The sequence below is a fragment of the Miniopterus schreibersii genome (assembly GCF_964146895.1).
Source record: "Miniopterus schreibersii genome assembly, chromosome: 1".
In the NCBI taxonomy this organism is placed as follows: Eukaryota; Metazoa; Chordata; class Mammalia; order Chiroptera; family Miniopteridae; genus Miniopterus; species Miniopterus schreibersii.
In genome coordinates, this window is record NC_138101.1 from 138,317,859 (window position 1) to 138,338,058 (window position 20,200).

General features: G+C 37.7%; 1 protein-coding gene across 1 annotated transcript in view; it reads right to left on the reverse strand.

The window, feature by feature from the left end:
• Positions 1–3,489: 3,489 nt before the first annotated feature.
• Positions 3,490–20,200, reverse strand: part of AQR (aquarius intron-binding spliceosomal factor) — an 88,997-nt gene continuing 72,286 nt past the window's right edge. Inside the window, exons 28-35 of the mRNA XM_081161353.1 lie at positions 19,526–19,597; positions 18,028–18,215; positions 17,259–17,430; positions 15,146–15,316; positions 10,933–11,018; positions 6,904–7,078; positions 5,137–5,250; positions 3,490–4,095 (exon numbers count right to left, since the gene is read on the reverse strand). Of these exons, the coding sequence (XP_081017479.1) occupies positions 3,784–4,095; positions 5,137–5,250; positions 6,904–7,078; positions 10,933–11,018; positions 15,146–15,316; positions 17,259–17,430; positions 18,028–18,215; positions 19,526–19,597 (1,290 nt within the window). The 3' untranslated portion in view covers positions 3,490–3,783. The remainder of the gene's footprint in view (positions 4,096–5,136; positions 5,251–6,903; positions 7,079–10,932; positions 11,019–15,145; positions 15,317–17,258; positions 17,431–18,027; positions 18,216–19,525; positions 19,598–20,200) is intronic.

Consider the following 20,200-nt stretch of genomic DNA (forward strand, 5'->3'; position numbering starts at 1 on the left):
AAACCCAAAAGCAGCCATCAGACTTGGAAGCTAATGAACCATTTTTTAAAAGGGTGATAAATCGTGAAGTAAATAGGCAAATGGAAAGGGAAGTTGGGCTTTTAGGGGTGGTAAGTTGTGGAAAAGTAAATATATGGGGAAACTGATGGAAAAAATAAGGGTTACTTTAAAGTTTGTTTGTATAGACTCATCTTAGTATCATCTGTTTCCAGTGACAGGGGCCAGAAGAGAGGAGACACCTATACAAAGGGAAATTTATGCCCTGCTTTTAGACAGAAGCAGGACAGAGTTCTTCCTGCATCTATTGCTTCTCAGCTGCCTTCAACTCAAAATAATCTTTATGCCAAAGTGACATATTTTAGGGTGGCTTATTATGACACCCTTAATTTTCTAAGAAGCAATTGGTTCAATTGCTCCTATGAAAATATTAACTTCCAACCTGTGCTCTGTGAACCTAGTTCCCTAAGGAGTGTTATTTATTTAAATTAAAAAAAATTTCATCTTGTTGAAAGTATTACAGACGTCCCATTTTTCTCCCACATTGACCCCCTTTTCTCTACTCTCACCCCCCCCCCCGGCCTTCACCACACTACTGTCTCTGTCAATGGGCTATGCATATAAGCATGTAAGTTCTTTGATTAATCTCTCTCCACCCACTCCCCTCTCCCTGCCTCTCCCTGCCTTCCCTCAGAGATCCCTCAGTCTGTTCCATGCTTCTATGTCTCTGGATCTATTTTGTTCATCAGTTTATTTTGTTCTTTAGATTCCACATATAAGTGAGATCATGGGATACTTGTCTTTCTCTGACTGTCTTATTTCTCTTAGCATAATAATCTCCAGGACCCTCCATGCTGTCCCAAATGGTATGAGACCCTTCTTTTTCACAGCTGCGTAGTATTCCATGGTGTAAATGTGCCACAGCCTTTTTATCCACTCATCTACTGATGGGCATTTGGGCTGTTTCCAGATCTTAGCTGTTGTAAATAGTGCTGCTATGAACATAGGGGTGCATATATTCGTTCTGATTAGTGTTTCAGGATTCTTAGGATATATTCCTAAAAGTGGGATCACTGGGTCAAAAAGCAGTTCCATTTTTAATTTTTTGAGGAAACTCCAGTTTTCCATAGTGACTGCATCAGTCTGCATTCCCACCAACAGTGCTTGAGGTTTTCCCTTTCTCCACACCCTTGCCAGCACTTGTCGTTTGTTGACGGTGGCTATTCTAACAGGTGTGAGGTGATACCTCATTGTGGTTTTAATTTGCATCTCTCTGATTATTAGTGACTTTGAGCATTTTTCCATGTGTCTCTTGGCCATCTGTATTTCCTCTCTGGAGAAGTATCTATGGAGTCTTATTTTCTTTCAAAAGTTCTATGGTCAAATAAGTTTGAGAAATGCTAAGTTAAACAGAGTTAAACATGATTTTTTTCTAGCAGGAATTCTCAGAACTTTTAATTAGCTAACAATACATTGTGATTTGATGAAAAGGGAATAATTCATTGTTTCCCAGTTATTTGACCATGGAGCATGTTTTTCAGGGCATATCTTGAGACTAGTGTTTCCTCTAATACATACTGAGAAATAATGGGATCAGCCACATTTGTGTGTATGCGCAGAAGTTTAAGCGGCCACTGAAATAAGTATATGCCAAAAAGGAGAGAGCTGACTGAATGAAGCTGGCAAGTGCCAGTCAGCAGCAGCCATGCTGCATTCGGAACCACGCTCCTGGGGACTGGGCTCTGGTTTGTTCCTGGGAAGAAAAACGAAGGCATCGAAAGCTTCTGGATCCCAATGAATTAAAACCCCTTCCTGGGCACTGAAGAGCGCCAATCCATGAAGGAAAAATGGCTCAGTGCTGCTCCAGTTGTATTATCCTTAAACATCTATTGCATGATTGCTTCATAATTACAAAGACTAACTGTCAAGCATTTTTCACAGGAAGCAAGGCGCTGCTTGGCTGTAACTGCTCTTCTGGCTGGTGCAAAAGGGTCAGCGATTTTTAAAATCTTTATCTTGTTTTAATTGAAGAAACATCTCTAAAAATACCATTCGAGTGGCTTCAAGATGAAAAGGAAAAAGCATATTCAACGTACAAAACTAAATAATGGCAACAATATAGATGGTCTGGGGGTGGGGAGCACAGGATTCGGAGCTGCCGGAAGTCATCAGCAGGTCAGAAGCCGGGCGGCGCCGTCCTTCCCTCCGCAGAATCCCAGTTCCAGCGCGGCCGGCCTCCATGCCCCATGCCACGGCAGAGCGCTTCAGAGGCCCCCGGTCGGCAGGCGTGGTTCTGGATCCTCAAAGGTCAATTGCCGCCGCGTCGCCCTCATCAGCCTCCGTGCTCCCCGGACAGGGGCACAGCTAAGCACCCAAGTCAGAGGATTGGCTGGTGAGACCTGCAGTCCCGAAGCTTCGGGGAAAAGAGGACAGTGACTAATATTCTCTGAGCACCCAGATGCCAGATATTTTTGTACACATTACCTCATTAATAAACAAACAAATCTTTCCCTCATTTTGTACATAAAGAAAACTGGGGCTTAGAGAGGTTATGAAACCAGCCCAAGGTCAATCCAAATGCTGATGAGTAAATTGGGTTGAAGTCTGAGCCAGGTCCGCGTGAGCCCACGGTCTGCTGAGCGGTGTCATGCTGTCTCCTGGTCATGAAATACACTTCATTTTTATATCGGAGCATAACCGGCCTGTTTCTTCCAGGATCTAGCAAAACATCTCGGCTCTTATCACCACCCCAACTTCTAGAGACCTGACAATGTTTAGATCTCATCCATTTGCACAAATCAATGGAGCTATTTATTTTCAACTGCTGGTAATCAACTCTCTTAACTCAGCATTTTGTGGAAAAAAGTCTAAATACTTGAATTGCTTCATTTCACGCTCATTCTCTTTGCGTGCATCTTTTTGGCTTGCTTTTAAAAATAGAGTCCAAATCATCGCATATTCAGATATGAAAAACAGGAGGGAGAGCAATGGGGACACTAATGGGAACTGGCCTCATGGCTCGGGTACCTGTGTGTGCAGTCATCCAAAAGAGGAAACTCTTGAATTTATAAAACAGTCGCTCCGGTGTGCTTGATTGAAAAAAGGAAACAAAACACTATCTTACGACTGCAGACTTGGATTCGCCCGCTCTCCCAGGTCCACCCTGCCTAAGGCTATTTGATTCAGTCTCCTCATTGTTTAAAGTAAGAGTTGATCTCTTAAGTTCCTTTAAAAATTCTGTAGTTAACTGCAACTCACTGGCCTTTCCAGTGATCAAACAATTTAAAATAATTCAAATCCCACCACCATAATCCTTTTTAAAATTTCTTTGACAAATGCAAAGGACTTACCCATCCTCTAGTTAAATTTTGAGCCTGACAGGAAATCAAGCAGCAAAGAAAACTATATGGTGACCCAGTTAGGCTGTGATTTATAGTGTTTGGAAAACGGTTTTTTAAATAGAAGTTCACTAAAAATATAAATTATGTCATATATTCTGTAGAAAATTCTTTTAATGTTGGTATGATTAAAGATACACTCAGTTAATGAGAAAAACATCAAAGGAATGATTATTTGCCCTTCTGATTGAACAAATGAAATGGAGTTGTTCATACACATACAATTAAAAAATATATATCCAAAAACAACAACACTGATATCAGTTAACAAAAACAAGGACTGACCATTATTACCTTCAAAATGGCAGAAGCAAATATAAAATACAAAAAGTAGCTTTACTTTGACTTTACGAATGAAATGTCCTCCTTAAGAAAGGCTAGCATTCAGCTATTTGGTCGCCTCTGGGGCAGGTGTGGTGTCTTGGTGGGTGCCAGCCTCTGGGGGCACGGCCTCAGGTCCTGACGCAGCACCAGTGATCTCCGAGACAGCGGAGATGGCTTCTGGACTGGAACTAGCTCCTGTGTGACTGGGGGTGGTCTCAGTCTGAGAGGCTAATGGTTCTTGGCTGAAGCTGGCATCTGTTACACTGGGTATGTCAGCTTGAGTAGGCATGCCCTCTTCTTCTGTTTCCAATTCTGTTTCCTGACTTTGAACTTCCTCACCTTCCTCTACCATAGCAGGTGGTAGCTGTAAAAAAGTCTATTAAAAAGAAAAAAATCAATATGAACTAACTCAAGTGAAAAAACACTGGCTTATAAAGTTAAGCTCTAATATTAACATTATCCCCCTAATAAATACTGTTCACTCTAGAGTTCTCCATAACACTGCTGGCCACACTGTATTTCACACAAACAACTCTGATGACAACCGCCTAGGTTTTGCTGACTGACTCCAAGAATATGCCAACACAGATATCATAAATAATGATAAAAATACATATTAAATCTTTAGAGAGGAAAGGAATATGAAAGCTATTAGATTTTTTAGCAAAGGAATTTGCTGTCACACTTCTGGAAAAACAGTGGCTGATTAGAACTGACTGACACATTAAATAGAGAAGGGCCGACTTTGATCAAGGAGCCCTGTGAGGGTGGGAGGAACCAAGCCTTAGGAAAAAGCCATGGCAGGGAGGGAGGAGGCTGGCAGGAGACTGTCCCACTTAAACACTGGAGCAGCTCCAGATGCTGAGCCTCGTTGCCTGGAGTAGGTGGGAAAGGGATCAGTGAAAAATGATAATGGATTACCAAGAGGCAAGAGGAAACCTTTGGGAATAATAAATATGTTCACTATCTTGACTGTGATGATGGTTTCACAGGTATATACATGTGTTGGAACATCAAATTGTGTAGTTTAAATATGTGGAATTTAGTGTATGCTAAATTTAAAACATAAAGGTGTTTTAAAACTATGGATGTTATATGAATAATAGCAACCCATTTTGGTTTCGTTGGTTTTCTACAAGGAATCAAATATTTAAAAATTTATTCTGAGGTGAAGGGGAATACAGTCAATAATATTGTGATGTGCTGCACAGTGACAGATGATGACTAGAATTAGTGGGGTGATCACACTGTAAGGTATAAAAATGCCAAGTCATTATATTGTACACCTGAAACTAATATAACCATTATAATATATTATATACCAACTATACTTAAATTTAAGAAAAGATTTATTCTGCATCAAAAAAGATTCTTTTTTCAGCAAGAAGACTAAGAGCCAGTGTTGAGAAAAACTCACCTGATGATAGTGATGTGTGGTCTGTATCAGGTGCATGTACATGTTGTATACGAAGTTTGCCATTTGGGGCATATTTTTTATTATCTGTACTTCAAGAGATGGTCTCTCCCCATTCTAGAAGGCAAAAAAGAAAGTTAAATATAGTGAAAAACACTAAAAGCTAACATTCCAAAAGGAGCCCACATTTCCATTTTATGTGTAAGCACTATTAGGGTCTAGAGGACATAAAGATCCAAGTGTGAGAATCCCATAAAGAATGAAGAGGATTCAATTTGAATTTAGAAAATGTAGAGATCAGGAGGGAGCTAAGTCATTAGCTTTTTTTTTAATCCTTACCCAAGGATACTTTTTCCATTGCTTCTCAGAGAGAGTGGAAGGGAGGAAAGGAGAGAGAGGGAGGGAGGGGGGGGAGGGGGGGAGGGAGGGAGGGACATGGATGTGAGAGAGACAAATTGACTGGTTGCCTCCCACACATGCCCCAACCAGGGCCAGGGACTGAGACTGCAACTGAGGTACGTGCCCTCTATGGGAATTGAACCCAGGACCCTTCAGTACGCAGTCCGATGCTCTAACCACTGAGCAAACCTGCTAGGTCAAGAGTCATTAGCTTTTAATACAATTTCAGGCTGGTAAGTAAAACATGAGTTTTGGTCTACTAACTAATGTATAAGAAAAGGAGATAAGCAATCATTTGACTAGAGAGAAAAACCTACATCGTCTAAAGTAAATGGTCTCTAGTACTGCATATGCTCCAAAGGCAATTCTCAAGGTTATTCAGAAAGAATATGTTAAAACTGTTCTTCCTATTTATGTTTTTCTAAAAAATGAGAAGCTAACAATATTCAGACTGTCAGTCATGAAGGTGAATATTCAAAAAGGAATTTTTACTAATAAAGAATGCTCAGATAGTACAGGATGCTGGCAAGCAGTAGTCTAAAGTGCAAACTCTGACTTGAGTATCTAGTGGAGTCATGTGGGGGAAAATATTAAATCACAGGGGCCCGCTCTGGCTCCACAGGTAGGTTCAGTAAGTCTGAGGCAGAATGAGGCGATTCTAGTGGAGTGGTCGTGGTCTCTCACAACCACCTGAGAAATAATGCTTTATCAGTGCGGGTAAAGTAAACCATACTAGAGTAAAGACAAACAACTTTCCTATTTATAGTCAATTATAAAATGTTTATAAAGTCTCACCCTTTCTTACTACAGGAACAATTCAGAAAACCATAACGGTAAAGAACCTTTATCAAGAAAAAGAATTTCACCTTAAAGTGACAAATTATTTAAGGCACATAAAATTAGAAATATTCAGTACAATAGCATTTCCCAGAATTAAATGGGATGCCTGGCTCGCATATAAGCAGGTGTTTTGATAATGGTCACCTTCTGCAATGGTCACAGCATCTGTGTGCAGGGACTGTCATGCTGTTACAACTGCAATACTGCCTTCAAAACAGGAGGGGTTTTTGTTTGTTTTGATCTGTTTACTTTCTTTCTCATGCATAAAACTGGATTAACAAGAAAACCTACAGAACAGGGCTATTACTGAGATGAAATGAGATAGTGTATGTAAAGAACTAATTGCTTGGTACCCGGTGAGCACTCAATAAGTGTTGGCATATATTATTTTTACATAGAAAATCTAATTTAGTTCCTCAGTGCAAGCAGCACTCTAAACCAGTAATTGGCTGATCTTCCTGATGATGTTCCTAGCTACTGTGGTCACCAACAAGAGAACGCAGCTCTATACAATGAACCAAGAAGTCCTACCTTTCTACTGGTTGGGAAAGGTTCTGTTGGAATTATATGCAAATGAAGTGGGCGGGCCGTGAGCTGGCTAAAAGCTGGAGTTAGTTCAAAACAGTTTTGGAAGAGGGATACTCTGGCAAAGATATAAAGTCCAAGTCTGGCTCTAGACATGGCCACCACTAAGCGACGGACATCCCTTTGAGAAACAAACAAAATTAATTAACATACATCAAGATTAATAACATATTTACACAGCTTTTTCTTTCTCTTACATATTCCACTAAATATTCCTGTTGTGTCAATAAAAAGTTAAATTTCTTCAAAACTTACAGAATAAACATTAAGTTAATCAATGTTATGTGACTAGTAAACAGTGTACAAAGTTAATGCTATATTTAATCTCAATGTTGTTTTTTTTGCGGGAGTGGGGGTGGGAACAGGAGGAGAGGATCACAAAATAACCGATGCACTGATTAACAAGACCTAAATAGCTATTCTGGTATTATGATATAGTTCAGCTGTCAGTCACCACTATTAAAGTCAATCTGAACCAACCCTTCCTCTACTTCTTTACCTACCAAATTCCCAGGCTCTTCAAAGTCAAATTTTAGTTTCTAGATAATTCTCACCACATGGTTTTATACTTATTTGCAATAATAATTACAAATATAAACATACAATATAATGATATAACATGACATAAAACCATGTCTTATTTATGTGTTTCCTCTAGTACCTAGGCTCGATGCCTGGCCTATAATAAGTATTCAGTGTTCACATAAACAGTAATAAAAATGGCTAAATTGAGTGATACAACTATACATATGACCACTTAATGAATTATGTCAGTTTTCTTTATCTTTTAAATAAATGATTTTTAAAACTTTATTTGAATCAAATAAATTTATAAAAGGAGGGCTATATATTAATTTTACCTCACTACTAGTATGTGTTTTAGTAAGAAAAGATAATTTTGGTTTCAAATATAGAGGACAGTTTGTTTTCTCAAGATGCCCTTACATGGCTATTTAAATTTGTGAGTATTTTACAAAAAAGACTTTCATGAGTAATAATAAAATCTGGTAAAATCATCCCTAATCCTTGAAAGAAAGTAATAGTGTTACAGAGATCAAATGTTACAAAGATCATATAATAACCAGGGACACCTACCTACTCCACTTCCCTCACATACACAAAACTATGAGATGCTCACTTAGGTAGGAGAAAACATAACCCTTTGCACCAGCATCATGAAGAAATGTTATCTTCTAGGTTACTGCAAACCAAATTGTTTTTTATTTTCTCTACATTTCCTTAGAACCCCAAGGGGCCATGCTGCAGGTGGGTGGTTCCAACAATGGTGACTAGATGCACAATGCAAGAAATACTTAGCATGAGCTCTCACACAAACATTATAAAGGAAAGTATAGTTAAAACAATGCTGTCAGAGTAAAAAGGATGGCAGTGATGGAAGCAGGACCTCAACTGCTGTCTTCATGGTAACCACTCTGTTACAATGTTCAGTTCTCCCCTTTACATCCAGAGGCTCTCCACCTCTAGGCAGAGCACAGATACAGTGCTTTTGCAGTGATCCTGAACTTGCCCCTCTGAAGACTCTTCTCTCCAGCCCCAGTGCTGCAGTGCAGTAAAGAGGCTCTACAAGCTTGATCTCACCTGCACAGGATAGTTAGACTAAAATCCTCTGCAGAGTCAAACGTAGGTACCTTCTAAGGATATGCTTGGTATCTCCCCAGCTGGACTCTAAGCTCCATGAGGGCAGAGGTCATAAATATTAGAGTTACTTCTATAGATCAAGAATCCAGCACACCAACAAATAATAGATCGACTTAAAAGTATTGGTAAATAAATGACCAAACACTATGAACATGACAAGCTACCAGGCAAAAAAGTAAATGAGTAGACAGGGTTCCCTGGAGCTGTATCTTGAACTCAAGGCAATGAGATTGCCACCTTCTCTCAGTCCCCAGGATGCAGCTGGACAGAAAGAGCACTGCTAAACAACAAGCCCTCGTTCTGACAGAACCCCTGGAGGAGACAACACAGAAAGTGCCAGTGTCACTGCTTTGAACTGAACAAGTCCCGAGCATTTCTACTGGTACCCGGGCTATTCAAATCAGGTGGGGACAAGAACAACGAATGTTGAAAAAGGGACTAGAAATGTCTCATTACTCTGGTTTCCGAATAGCCCTGCCTGTCCTAAGACAGGTCTCTGGCTCCTATACCATTACCTGACGAGTCTACCCTGGATGAAAAAGATGTGGGCAAAAGAAATATGGCAGGCACTGGAAAACCAGAAGGGTTAAACAAAGTTACCATATGACCTAGGTAACTACACCCAAGAGAAAGGGAAACATGTCCACACAAAAGTTTGTACATGAATGTTCATAGCAGCATTATTCATGATGGCCACATAGTGGGAAAAAACAAATATCTGTCAGCTCATAAATGCTGAATAAACTGTGATAATCCGCACCATGGAATGTTATTTGGCAATAAATGGTTTAAGAACATATCATGCCAACAAAGTGTCCAGAATGGGCAAACCTACAAAGAGAAGGGAGAATGGTGGTTGCTAAGAACCTGGGGGAGAGGGAAGGGAGTAACTGCTGGTAAGTACAGGGTTTCTTGTTGGAGTGAAGAAAATGTCCTAAAATTGATTGTGAAAATAGTTGCATAGCTCTATGAATATACCAAAAGCCACTGACTTATACACTTAAAATATGTAAATTGTATAGTATATGAATTGTATCTCAATAAAGCTATTATTTAAAAGAAAAATATGGAAGAAAGTAGGTTTCCTTGGTCTCTTGAAACTTTTAAAACACAAAGTATTAAAAAAACAAAGATACGACAGATTATCTCTGCAAACCAAAATATTCTATGAAGAGTTGGACAAAATTCTAGCTAAGCTACCTAAGGAATTTTGGGTAACTGGAAGCCCAAATAATAATTAAATTGACATTTCCCCTGTATACTTTAACAACAACTGAACCATCACCAGCAACCCCCTAAAGAAGCTGAATGTTCAAGAGCAAATTTTGTCAAATACAAAGAAGGCTGATTAACTGGAAAATGGTATTTTTGCTTAGAAAAATCTTGATATTAGACAATACTGAAATCAGATTTTTTTTAACCCTTCATTTACAATAAACATTTTACCATCATCATCTTTTTTTTAAAGTTTCCAGAAAAGTCAGGCAAAGATAGCACAGAGCTAAACTCATGGGAATTTGGAAAAGACAAAGCACAACGGAGTAAGAAAAAAGGTGGGGAGGGGAAGAAGCAATATTCGTGTACTTACACTGCGAGTTTTTGAGAGATAAAGGGAACTGCTTTTTAGAAAAGTTAGTTTCCAAATACACGCTTGACACTTAAATAAATAAGCAAAAATAAACTGTATTTTCGAATGCGACAGTCTTCAAACAATTTCTTGAAACATGCTATCTTTGCTTACTCTTACATAAAAGTTATTAGTCTAACAGAACCTGATCGCTGAGCTAAGCTCCAAACAGATCTTTACTTACTGATAACATTATGAGCACTTGGAGAATTTTCTTTTTATATGCACCAAATAAAATAATAAAATGAACTCTCCATATAGTTTTGCCATTAAGTCATAAGAGTTGAAGGTTTATATAAAACTAAAAAGATGTTTTGTAATAAGATTTTATTCCCATAAATCTCTAGCACATAAATACATCACAATAAATGATGAAAATAGATTGTTTGTTTTGGCAATTCTTAATCCTGAGGGTACAAATGGTTCCTTTACCCTCTAACAGTGAAGCTGAGAGACTGTGTGGAAATGTCAGAAATCCTGTGCAAGAAAAAATTCATTCTGAAGACAGTTTGTACCACTTTACTTCCCTTAATTTCTCACGGTAAGTTTCCAGCATACAGCACCAAAAGCTGCCATGAGAACTAATTACTCTTCAAACTTAAAAAAAGTAAAACTACTTAGCCACAGAAGTTTAAAACTGAAGCAGATGGTAATATTCAATAATATTATGACAGTTTTTCCTCACATACCTCAGATGGCCCACTGCCCTCGTTCGTACTAGAGACAGAAGAATATAATCATTCTGTTGACCTTGAAATCTGTCAACAGTTGTCACCTAGAAAGAAAACATGGTAAATATGGAACATTTAAAATAATCAATCCCAAAAGAGACATGATCATATACTTGGAATTCAAAAGATAAGTTAATGAACACGAGCTATGAAATAAACCACAGTAACCCGATTAGGCAATATCCCTAAGTTATTCACGCTTAAGGCGTCCATCTCCACCTCTGCTGATAACTGAGTAACTACCTGTGGAATTCACAGTCTTCCCCGCATCCATCTTTACTTCTGCTGATAGCTGAATAACTAACTACCTGTAGAATTCACAGTCTTCCCCTACATCAATCTCCACCTCTGCTGATAGCTGAATAACTAACTACCTGTGGAATTCACAGTCTTCCCCTACATCAATCTCCACCTCTGCTGATAGCTGAATAACTACCTGTGGAATTCACAGTCTTCCCTACATTCATTTTTACCTCTGCTGACAGCTGAATAACATCTGTGGAATTCACAGTCCTCCCCTACTGAACTACTCAACTTCATGAAAGCAGGGAATGTGTTTAGCTCATTACCTGGTATCCCAGTGTGATGCCCAGCAATATAACTTAGTTTGCTCACTTATTATTTAACATATTCCTACTTCTCATGTATAGCATTCCTCTGTCAAAAAATAAACAAGTAATCTTTGTAGTACTTTTTGTTCAGTTTAAAAATACATGCACGCCTGGCCGGTTGTAGCTCAGCGGTTGAGCATCGACCTAGGATCCAGGCCATCAGGGTTCGATTCCCAGTCAGGGCACATGCCCGGGTTGTGGGCTAGGCAGCCGATCAATGACTCTCTCATCATTGATACTTCTATCTCTCTCTCTCCCTCTCCTTTCCTCTCTCTGAAATGAATAAAGATATATATATATATTTAAAAAAGTTTAAAAATAAATAAATTAATTAATTAAAACTGTTAAAAATACATGCACGAGTAAAGAAATTCAGGGAGATTTCAGTCTAATATTGACACTCAAGCATTTATCTCTTTTTCATTAACTCAAAAGAAAATTAAAATGCTTATGCTGCACAACCTACAATCATGATCCTACCTTTAGATGTTAACATTTCCTTTTAAATAAGCTTCACAGAGGTATAATTTCTTACAATAAAATGTACTCATTTAAATGTACAATTAGATAAATTCTGACAATATATACTCCCATATAACCACCAATACAATTAAAATTTCTGAGACCTCAGGCCCCTTTGTTATCAAATCTGTATCCCCCAACTCCAAGCAACCACTGATCTGCTTTCTGTTACTATGCATACCCTTTTTTGTCTAACTTCTTTCGCTCAGCACATATCTCTGAGATTCATGCACGTGTTGTATCCATTAAAAGTTCATACTTTTTTACCACTGAGTAGTATTCCACTGGATGCATACACTACAATTTGTTTCTCCTGCACTTGTTCATGACTCCTGGACTGTCTCTGGTTTGGGGCTATTTTGAATAAGACTGCAACAAACATTCCTGTATAAATATTTTTGGTTTTGTGTCATGTTTTCACTGCTGTTGGATAAAAGCTGGGAGTGAAATTGCTGAACTGTATGGAAAGTGTGCATGTAACTTTATAAGAAACTGTCAAACTGTTTCCCAAAGTTTCTGTACCACCTTACACCTTCACCAGCAATGTTCCAATTCCAGACGTCCAGCCGCTCCACATCCTTGCCAACACTTAGAAGATGTCAATCCTTATCATTTTAGCCATTCTACTGGGTGTGTATCATACCTCGCTGTAGTTTCAATTTGCATTTCCCTGACAACAGATGGTGGTAAGCACGTTTTCAGGTGCTTATTGGCCATTTGTATGTCTTCTTGTGTGAAATGTCAGTTCAATACATTTGCCGTTTAATACTGGGTTGTCCTCATCTAACACTGACTTTTATAGAAGTTCTTATATTCTGGATACAAGTCCTTTGCTCTTGTGTGTGGATGTTATACTGGGAAATTCTATTGCCATCCTGACCATGTAGGGAGCTTGTCTGAGAACTGGGCTCACAAACTGAGAACGGCAGGGCAGAAGGATGAGCTGAAACCTGGTCTTTGATGACATCACTGAGTCACTGTAACCCCACCATGGAGCCATGCTACTTTCATCTTGCTATGGGAGAGAATCACTTTATTATTGGAATTAAGTTTTTCTGTTGCTTATAGATAAGGGAACTCAGATATTGAGGTCCCTCTATTTCTAAACTTTCCACATTTCAAAGTTATTAGTTTCTCATTTTTCACTCTCTATATCCCTTATGAAGTGTTTCATAGTGTCTATTCCTCACAGCAGTCTTTCATTGTCTTCATTTCTATAATTTTGTTTTATTTTCTTCCAGTTCACATTCTGTCTCTTCCTGAGTTCAATTCTATACTCTGTAGTCTTCCCTCTCAGATACAGTTACTTCATTAAGTACTTTAAAATTCAAAGCCAAATATGTACTCAAAATTTTTATCTGTTCTAGGCCAACATGTTCTCTGGAATATGTATCTTGTCTATTAGTTTGTTTTTATGCTCTTGACCTGTTTTTTGTTCCCTATATAAATCGAGCTGGTACTCGTTTCCTTTTCCCTACTATTTCATCATTGAATAAGTGAATTTCCTAAAGAAATCCACTTACTATGCAAGAGATTAGGCTGGGTGAGCAAGACTTTTCTAAAGGCTGGATGCTTTTTACAACAGAAGGTTCTCTTTTCTTCTGCTACTATAGACAGTCTATTTGCAAATAAAGACAGCTCACCTACAGGCTTCTTTGAACCAACCTGGGACCAGGGAGGCTTCAGCTCACCCTAATTCCTGCATCCACTGTTGAATAACAGGGACGTGGCTCTTGTGTTTCCGAGTGCGACATTCACCTTCGGGAAGTGTATATTTGCCGGCACTTTCAAGACTAATCCCCTAGATTCTCTTCTCCCCCCAGTTTCTTCACGATGTTAGTCACCCTACCTGTGCTATCTCATTAAACATGGAGTTTGTCTTCCATTCCTATTTTTCCCCTTACTTTTGGGTTATTTCCAAGAAAAGGTGAAAGAGCTTTTATATAGCCATATTTGCAACCAAAGTCCTAATTTCATCGTTACTAATATGTTTGGTTACCCTTTCCAGTTTTCAACTCTTTATTTACAAAATCAAGCACATTCATTTTTATTTGATATTACTCCTTCACATCTCGTTTGCTGTGAACATGACCACAAAATGTTTTTCCCACTACATTTTCTTTCTGCTACATTGCTAGCATTCAGCCTACTGGGAACATTTAATTAACCCTCAGTTATTTTCACTGCCTAGATCAGCACTGCCCAATATAAATATAACACAAGTTATATGTGATTTTGTAATAGCAACTGGTAATAGTGAGATTTTACAATAGCTGTCTTAGATTCCTGGAGTCTTGCAGATGTCCTCTATCTAGCTAATCCTTCTGGGTTGCTAGTGACTAGATAGTTTGATGTGACCACATGATCATCCTATATTCTTGTTATATAAGACTGACTGATGTGACAACTGTGGATTGAGCAAAAATTATTTTTAAAAGGGATTAAGACTCAACCTCAGGAGGAACTAAGGCAGTGGAAGGAATCACAAAATGTGAAATTCCTTAAATAAAAATGTATTAGCTTTAAATAATTGTGCCTATGTTACTCATAGTAAAAAAAAACAAAAAAACCCTTTACAGAAAAAAAAAAATCTTAGGTCTGGATGCACTGTATAATTTTCCTTTATCTTCAAGAAAAAACAGTCCCCTATACACACACAAGAGGCAGTACAAATTATACCTTTGCAAACAAAACAAAAAGTGATTCAATTCCCATTTCTATTCTAACAGTACCTAAACAATAATTTTGTTATCCATCATTTTGCCAATGAAAGGTTTTAAAAACATTTATTTCTGATTACAATCTATAAAAATCTTCAGTGTGGTAGTTGAGACAGAAGTTCAAAGAAAACCAACAACACTGTCAGTTAGGATTGCCAGAGAATTTATAGTTACCATAACTCCATTTTCTCACATGTCTTAAAAGGAGACAGCAAAGAGACAAGTGGAACAATATAAATAACTCATAATAAATATAAATCTTCCCGTCCTACCAACATCATGAATAAGAGAACATATGCATTGTATTCATAAAAGTACCTTATTTGGTCTTCCAATCAATGGATTGCTCCCGCATCGTCTGTTGATAATGTCACGAATAAGATGCTTCTGCCCATTATAAGTTGTTAGAATACTGATCTTGTCAGCAGGGTAACCAAGTAAACACATGTACATAAAGAGAGCCACCACATATTCTGCCTCTCCAAGGTTCTGTAATGCAAACATAGTCAGACTGAGCATTTATTTCCTTTTCTTTCAATTTCATAGAAAAATGGTTAACTAGCACAGTTTGTTCATTTACCACACTTCAAGAGGTGAAGAGTTAATAATCTGGACAAGTGAGTATCTTACATAAAACTGATGAACTGCCTTATTTTAGATTAACATTGATAAATAAACATAGAGTAATATAATTATTATCCTTTGACAGTTACAATATATTTGTAATATATGGAACATCATAAAATAAAAGTTACCAACTTAAAGACTTAATATTTCTGGGACCGCAAGAATCACAATACAGACCAATAATTTTCTGTTGCAGTGTACTGGAACTAGGGCTATGTGAGAAACATGTAACATAAAGGGGCGAGGTAACGCTCAGAAGCCAGTGTAAAATCCAGTCTAACAGCATATCCATCTAACAGTGTTAACTGTCAATTTCACACAATGTTTTTCCTCCTTCTTCCTATGTCACGGTACTGTTTGTGTTTAGTGTTTGTTCTCTTGTGATGGCCGCCATCGCTACCAGACCACTTTAGGTGGGAGAGGATGTGGCCCCAGGTTGTCAGTCTGGCTGACTGTGAGGTAGGAGACTGGTTTTAGACCGGTGGGAAGGAGTCTAACTAAACTTGAAAGTCAGGAAGCATACACAAGGCTGTTTAGTCCAGTTCAGTGGAGACTAAATTGGAGTACAGATGAGGGAAGTAAAATAAGAATATAAGCATAACATAAAAATCAAAAAAGAAAGACAAGAAGCCGGACTTCATGTCAAGGCAACAGGAAAATTACAGGAGGACCTTCAGAAAAGCCATTTATATTCCGGTGACACTCATACAGTTTGAGTTATCTCTTAAATTTTCTAGTTCTTTGGAAGACAGGAGGGAAAAGAAACCACATGGCTGTAAATTTTATCAATTTTGTTATCAATAGCAAACTACATTTATCTAAGCATCAACTCTAATATAGGTAAAAGAACGTATCTTGTGGTATATATGCTGCCAGACCTTTTTGTATAGATTATCAGTATATATTTCTATATGTATGCGTTTCTCTTCCTTTTTAAAAATAAAATGGACACTATAAATATACTTACAACTTTATTTTTTTCATTTAATACAGCATAAACATTTTTCCTGGCAGTAAACCAAATTATAATGTTATTCTTAGTGGCAATTTAGTACTTCATTACATGGAATAGGTAACAGTGTAATTAATCCCTACTGATTAAGACATTAAGGTTGTTTCTCATTTCCAAAATAATTTGCAGTAAAAGAAAAAGATAAACATTTTAGCATACAAGTCTTTGCAAATTCATCTAATTTTTTAAAGGACAAATTCCTAGAAGTGAGAACACTGTGCTTTTAATACATACTGACAGTCTGTCTTAAAATTACTTTCCTACGAGCCTTGCATGAGTACAGAATTTCCTCAAACCTGCCCCAGCAAAGTAGTATCAGAGGTGAAAATATGTCCCAGTGGTTTGTACTTGCTATAAATCTACATTTCTGTGTGTGTGTAAATTGCATATTCTTGTCCTTACTGCATTTTTCTGTTGGAGCACTGATTTTTTTTAAAAAGCAATGTATAAGAGTTCTATACATTCAGACTTCAACCTACTGTTTGCTAAATGTTGAAAATAAATTTTTTCTCTCAAACCAATATTTTTCTTTATGATTTTTGCTTTTGGTAACAAGCTTAATAAGATCTTTCTCACCCCAATAATCATATATTCATCAATATTTTCTTCTTTCTAGAAAGTTTGCTTATAGTTTCTTTTGTGAATGTATCTTCAATCAATCTGAAATTAAATTTTTGTGTTGTGCAGAGAAGGGGATCTAACTTACCTTTACTCCATGACTAGCCACATGGTTCTGTATCACTAATTTAGGTAGTAATTCAGTCCGGTAAAAGTTTCATGTTTTTTTCTTACCTGATAAAAGTAAGGATTAGGTTCAGACTCTCCCACTCCTTGGAAATCTTCAACATTGATGAGCTGGAAGTCATACAGCAAGCCAGCATTTGCTGTACTGAACTCTGGCAAGAGCTGCACGTGGGGTAAGTTGCCTAGTTTCTTGTATCGCCAGTTGTACAGGTTGCACAAGCTGTCCAAAGACAAATCCCCCCAAACAGGAAACGTTAGCAAGGTGAAAGCCCCTTTAACATACAGAAGGGTTTCTAAGGAACTGTGCTCTTCCTCTTAACGTTCATGTTCCCCAATTTTGTGCTCACCTTTCTAGCAGTAATGCTTCTCCAATCTTTGCCTCCCTACTTCAACTAACCAAATCAGAAGATAGAGGACATTACAGAAATGACAGTTCCCTTGTGCTCTCTGAGGTACATGCTATCTTCACTCGAATTAAAAAAGCAGGGAAAAGTCTATAAATTCAGAAAAATGTTGAGGTATCTGAGATAGAGCCTGCACACTTTATGAAGCAAGAACTGGTATGCTCACCTCTTACTTTTTGCTTCATATTTCAAAATGATACTAACCGTAGACCTTTTGGGGGCATTAAAAAAAGAAGAAACAGTGGAAAAAATAATTTGGTCAATGCACAACCCATGCCAAAGGCAATCAAGGTGCTTTCAGATACTTGGGAGACCAGTTCCTGGACAGCATGAGTGCTGAGTTTATACAGAGATGTTATCAAACACTTGGATTATGGAACTGATGTCCTGGAGTGATCCCCTCCCTCCTTTACCTTGCTCTGGCTCTCCCCTGGGCATCGAGGTCCACAGTAGGAACTCCAATCCGGACAAAGCGAGTGAAGAGAGACTGTTCCATGTTTGAATACTTCTGAAAGGCCATGTTCTTAATGACTGGAGGTAGCTGGTGATGATCACCAATCATAATCCATCGTTTCAGTCGGCTAAAACCATCCTGAGGATTCTAGAAATGACAAGTGAGGAAATGGCAAAATATTCTAATGGATACATTATCCTGCTAGTCTCCAATTTATTGCACAAGATTCTTGCTATTCAAAAAACGGCTTCATTAGCTTACTAATTCTTCATATTCACCAGCTCCACAGAGAGGAATCTGGCAAATTTATAGGATGACTTGTGAATCAAATATGGGTACCATAGCTCTTTGCTGATAGTGTGTGAGGAAGGCTGGGAGATTGAGAAGGTAAGCATGGAATTACCCTATTTTAACAGGTAGAGTAATCCAAACAGATGAGAGGCTTAGGTCAGAATTAAGCAAAGAGTGCAAAGAAAGAAACAGATGCTCATGTGGGGCAATAAAAAGATGTCAAAGTAAACACCTTGTATCATAATTATGCAGAGAGCCAGTTCTGCACCCCTCAACGCAGTAAAAATTATACCTTTTTAATTTCCTATGCTACTATTTCAATTTCCTACTCTATGTGTCTCCTTATTCCTTGAAACATATGTTGATAAAATACATTTCAAATCCCAAGTAACTTGGCTCATAAAACTACTTTTGGAACCCAACTTATTTATCAGTTAGAGCAGTATCTATTCTTAAATTGGGAACTCCACATTTTGTTTTTAATACTTCCATACTAAAGACTATTGCACAATAAGAAACATACTTAAACATCATCATTTAGCTCAAAAAAATTTAGGCATAAAATAAAGAAAAGCAATGTACCCAATAAACATCAAAAATAATTCTGGAAACAATTCTAACAAAAGAAATAAAAAAATAGTCCAGCCAGCATGGTTCAGAGGTTGAGCATCAACCTATGATCCAGGAGACCACTGTTTGATTCCTGGTCAGGGCACATGCCCGGGTTGCGGGCTCGATCCCCAGTGGGGGTCATGCAGGAGGCAGCTGATCAATGACTCTCATTATTAATGTTTCTATTTCTCTCTCCCTCTCCCTTCCTCTCTCTGAAGTCAATAAAGACATTACAAAAAATAAAAAAATAAAAATTGCTTTTCTTCCTTCCAAACTGCATAAAAATGCAATTTTCTTTATTAAAATTACTAAGTCTTTTCAAAACTCATACATAAATTATGAATTTTTAAATAGTACTCCCAGAAACAATATAAACTACTATATAACCAGTGAATGGATTAAAGGAAATTTACAGGTTTAAAACAGAATATCAAACATAATGATGTTAAAGAAAATAATTATGGCAATTAGCACCCCCAAAATTATCTAGCTTTCTGATGCTGCCCCTGGGAATTCTTAAAGCTCTTTCTTTGTTTCAAATCTCAATAGCTTACCTGTAGAAGGAGAGGTATAAAAGTTTCTATCTCCAGAATCTGAGCAGCCTCCTCCATTAAAATGTTGTCATACTGAGAAAGGGAGAAAGAGAAAAGCCTGTCAACAAGACAGCTTGAAAGCCAAACAATACCATCATAACTACAACCATCATGCAAAAAAATCCTAAATAATTTCAGATAAAAGTAATAAATTATTCAAACAGAAAGTTCACGGTCTTATTTATCACTATGCCTCTGCTTCTCCTACTTGTATTTAACCTCAGGGAAGCCCCCCAAATATATAACTACATTGAGAAGATCTTGTATATCATTGCTTGGAATATAACATCAATTCAGTTCTTTATGTTCTACATAAGCAAGAATCAATTTATCATTATATACGAGGTCATTTTCACTGGTACTTCTTTTTCTTTTAAAATTTTAAAAATTAGTTTACATTCAGTATTATTTTGTAATGGTTTCAGATGTAGAGCATACTGGTTAGCTAAGTGCATATTTTTCCTGATAGTTCTAATACCCAACTGGCACCGTACATAGTTATCACAATATTAATGACTATCTTTTTCTATGCTGTACTTTACATCCCCATGACGATTCTGTAACAACCAATTTGTACTTCTCATCCATTGGTACTCTCATCATAGGTAGTATTTTGAGGTAATTTTTCCCCTCTTA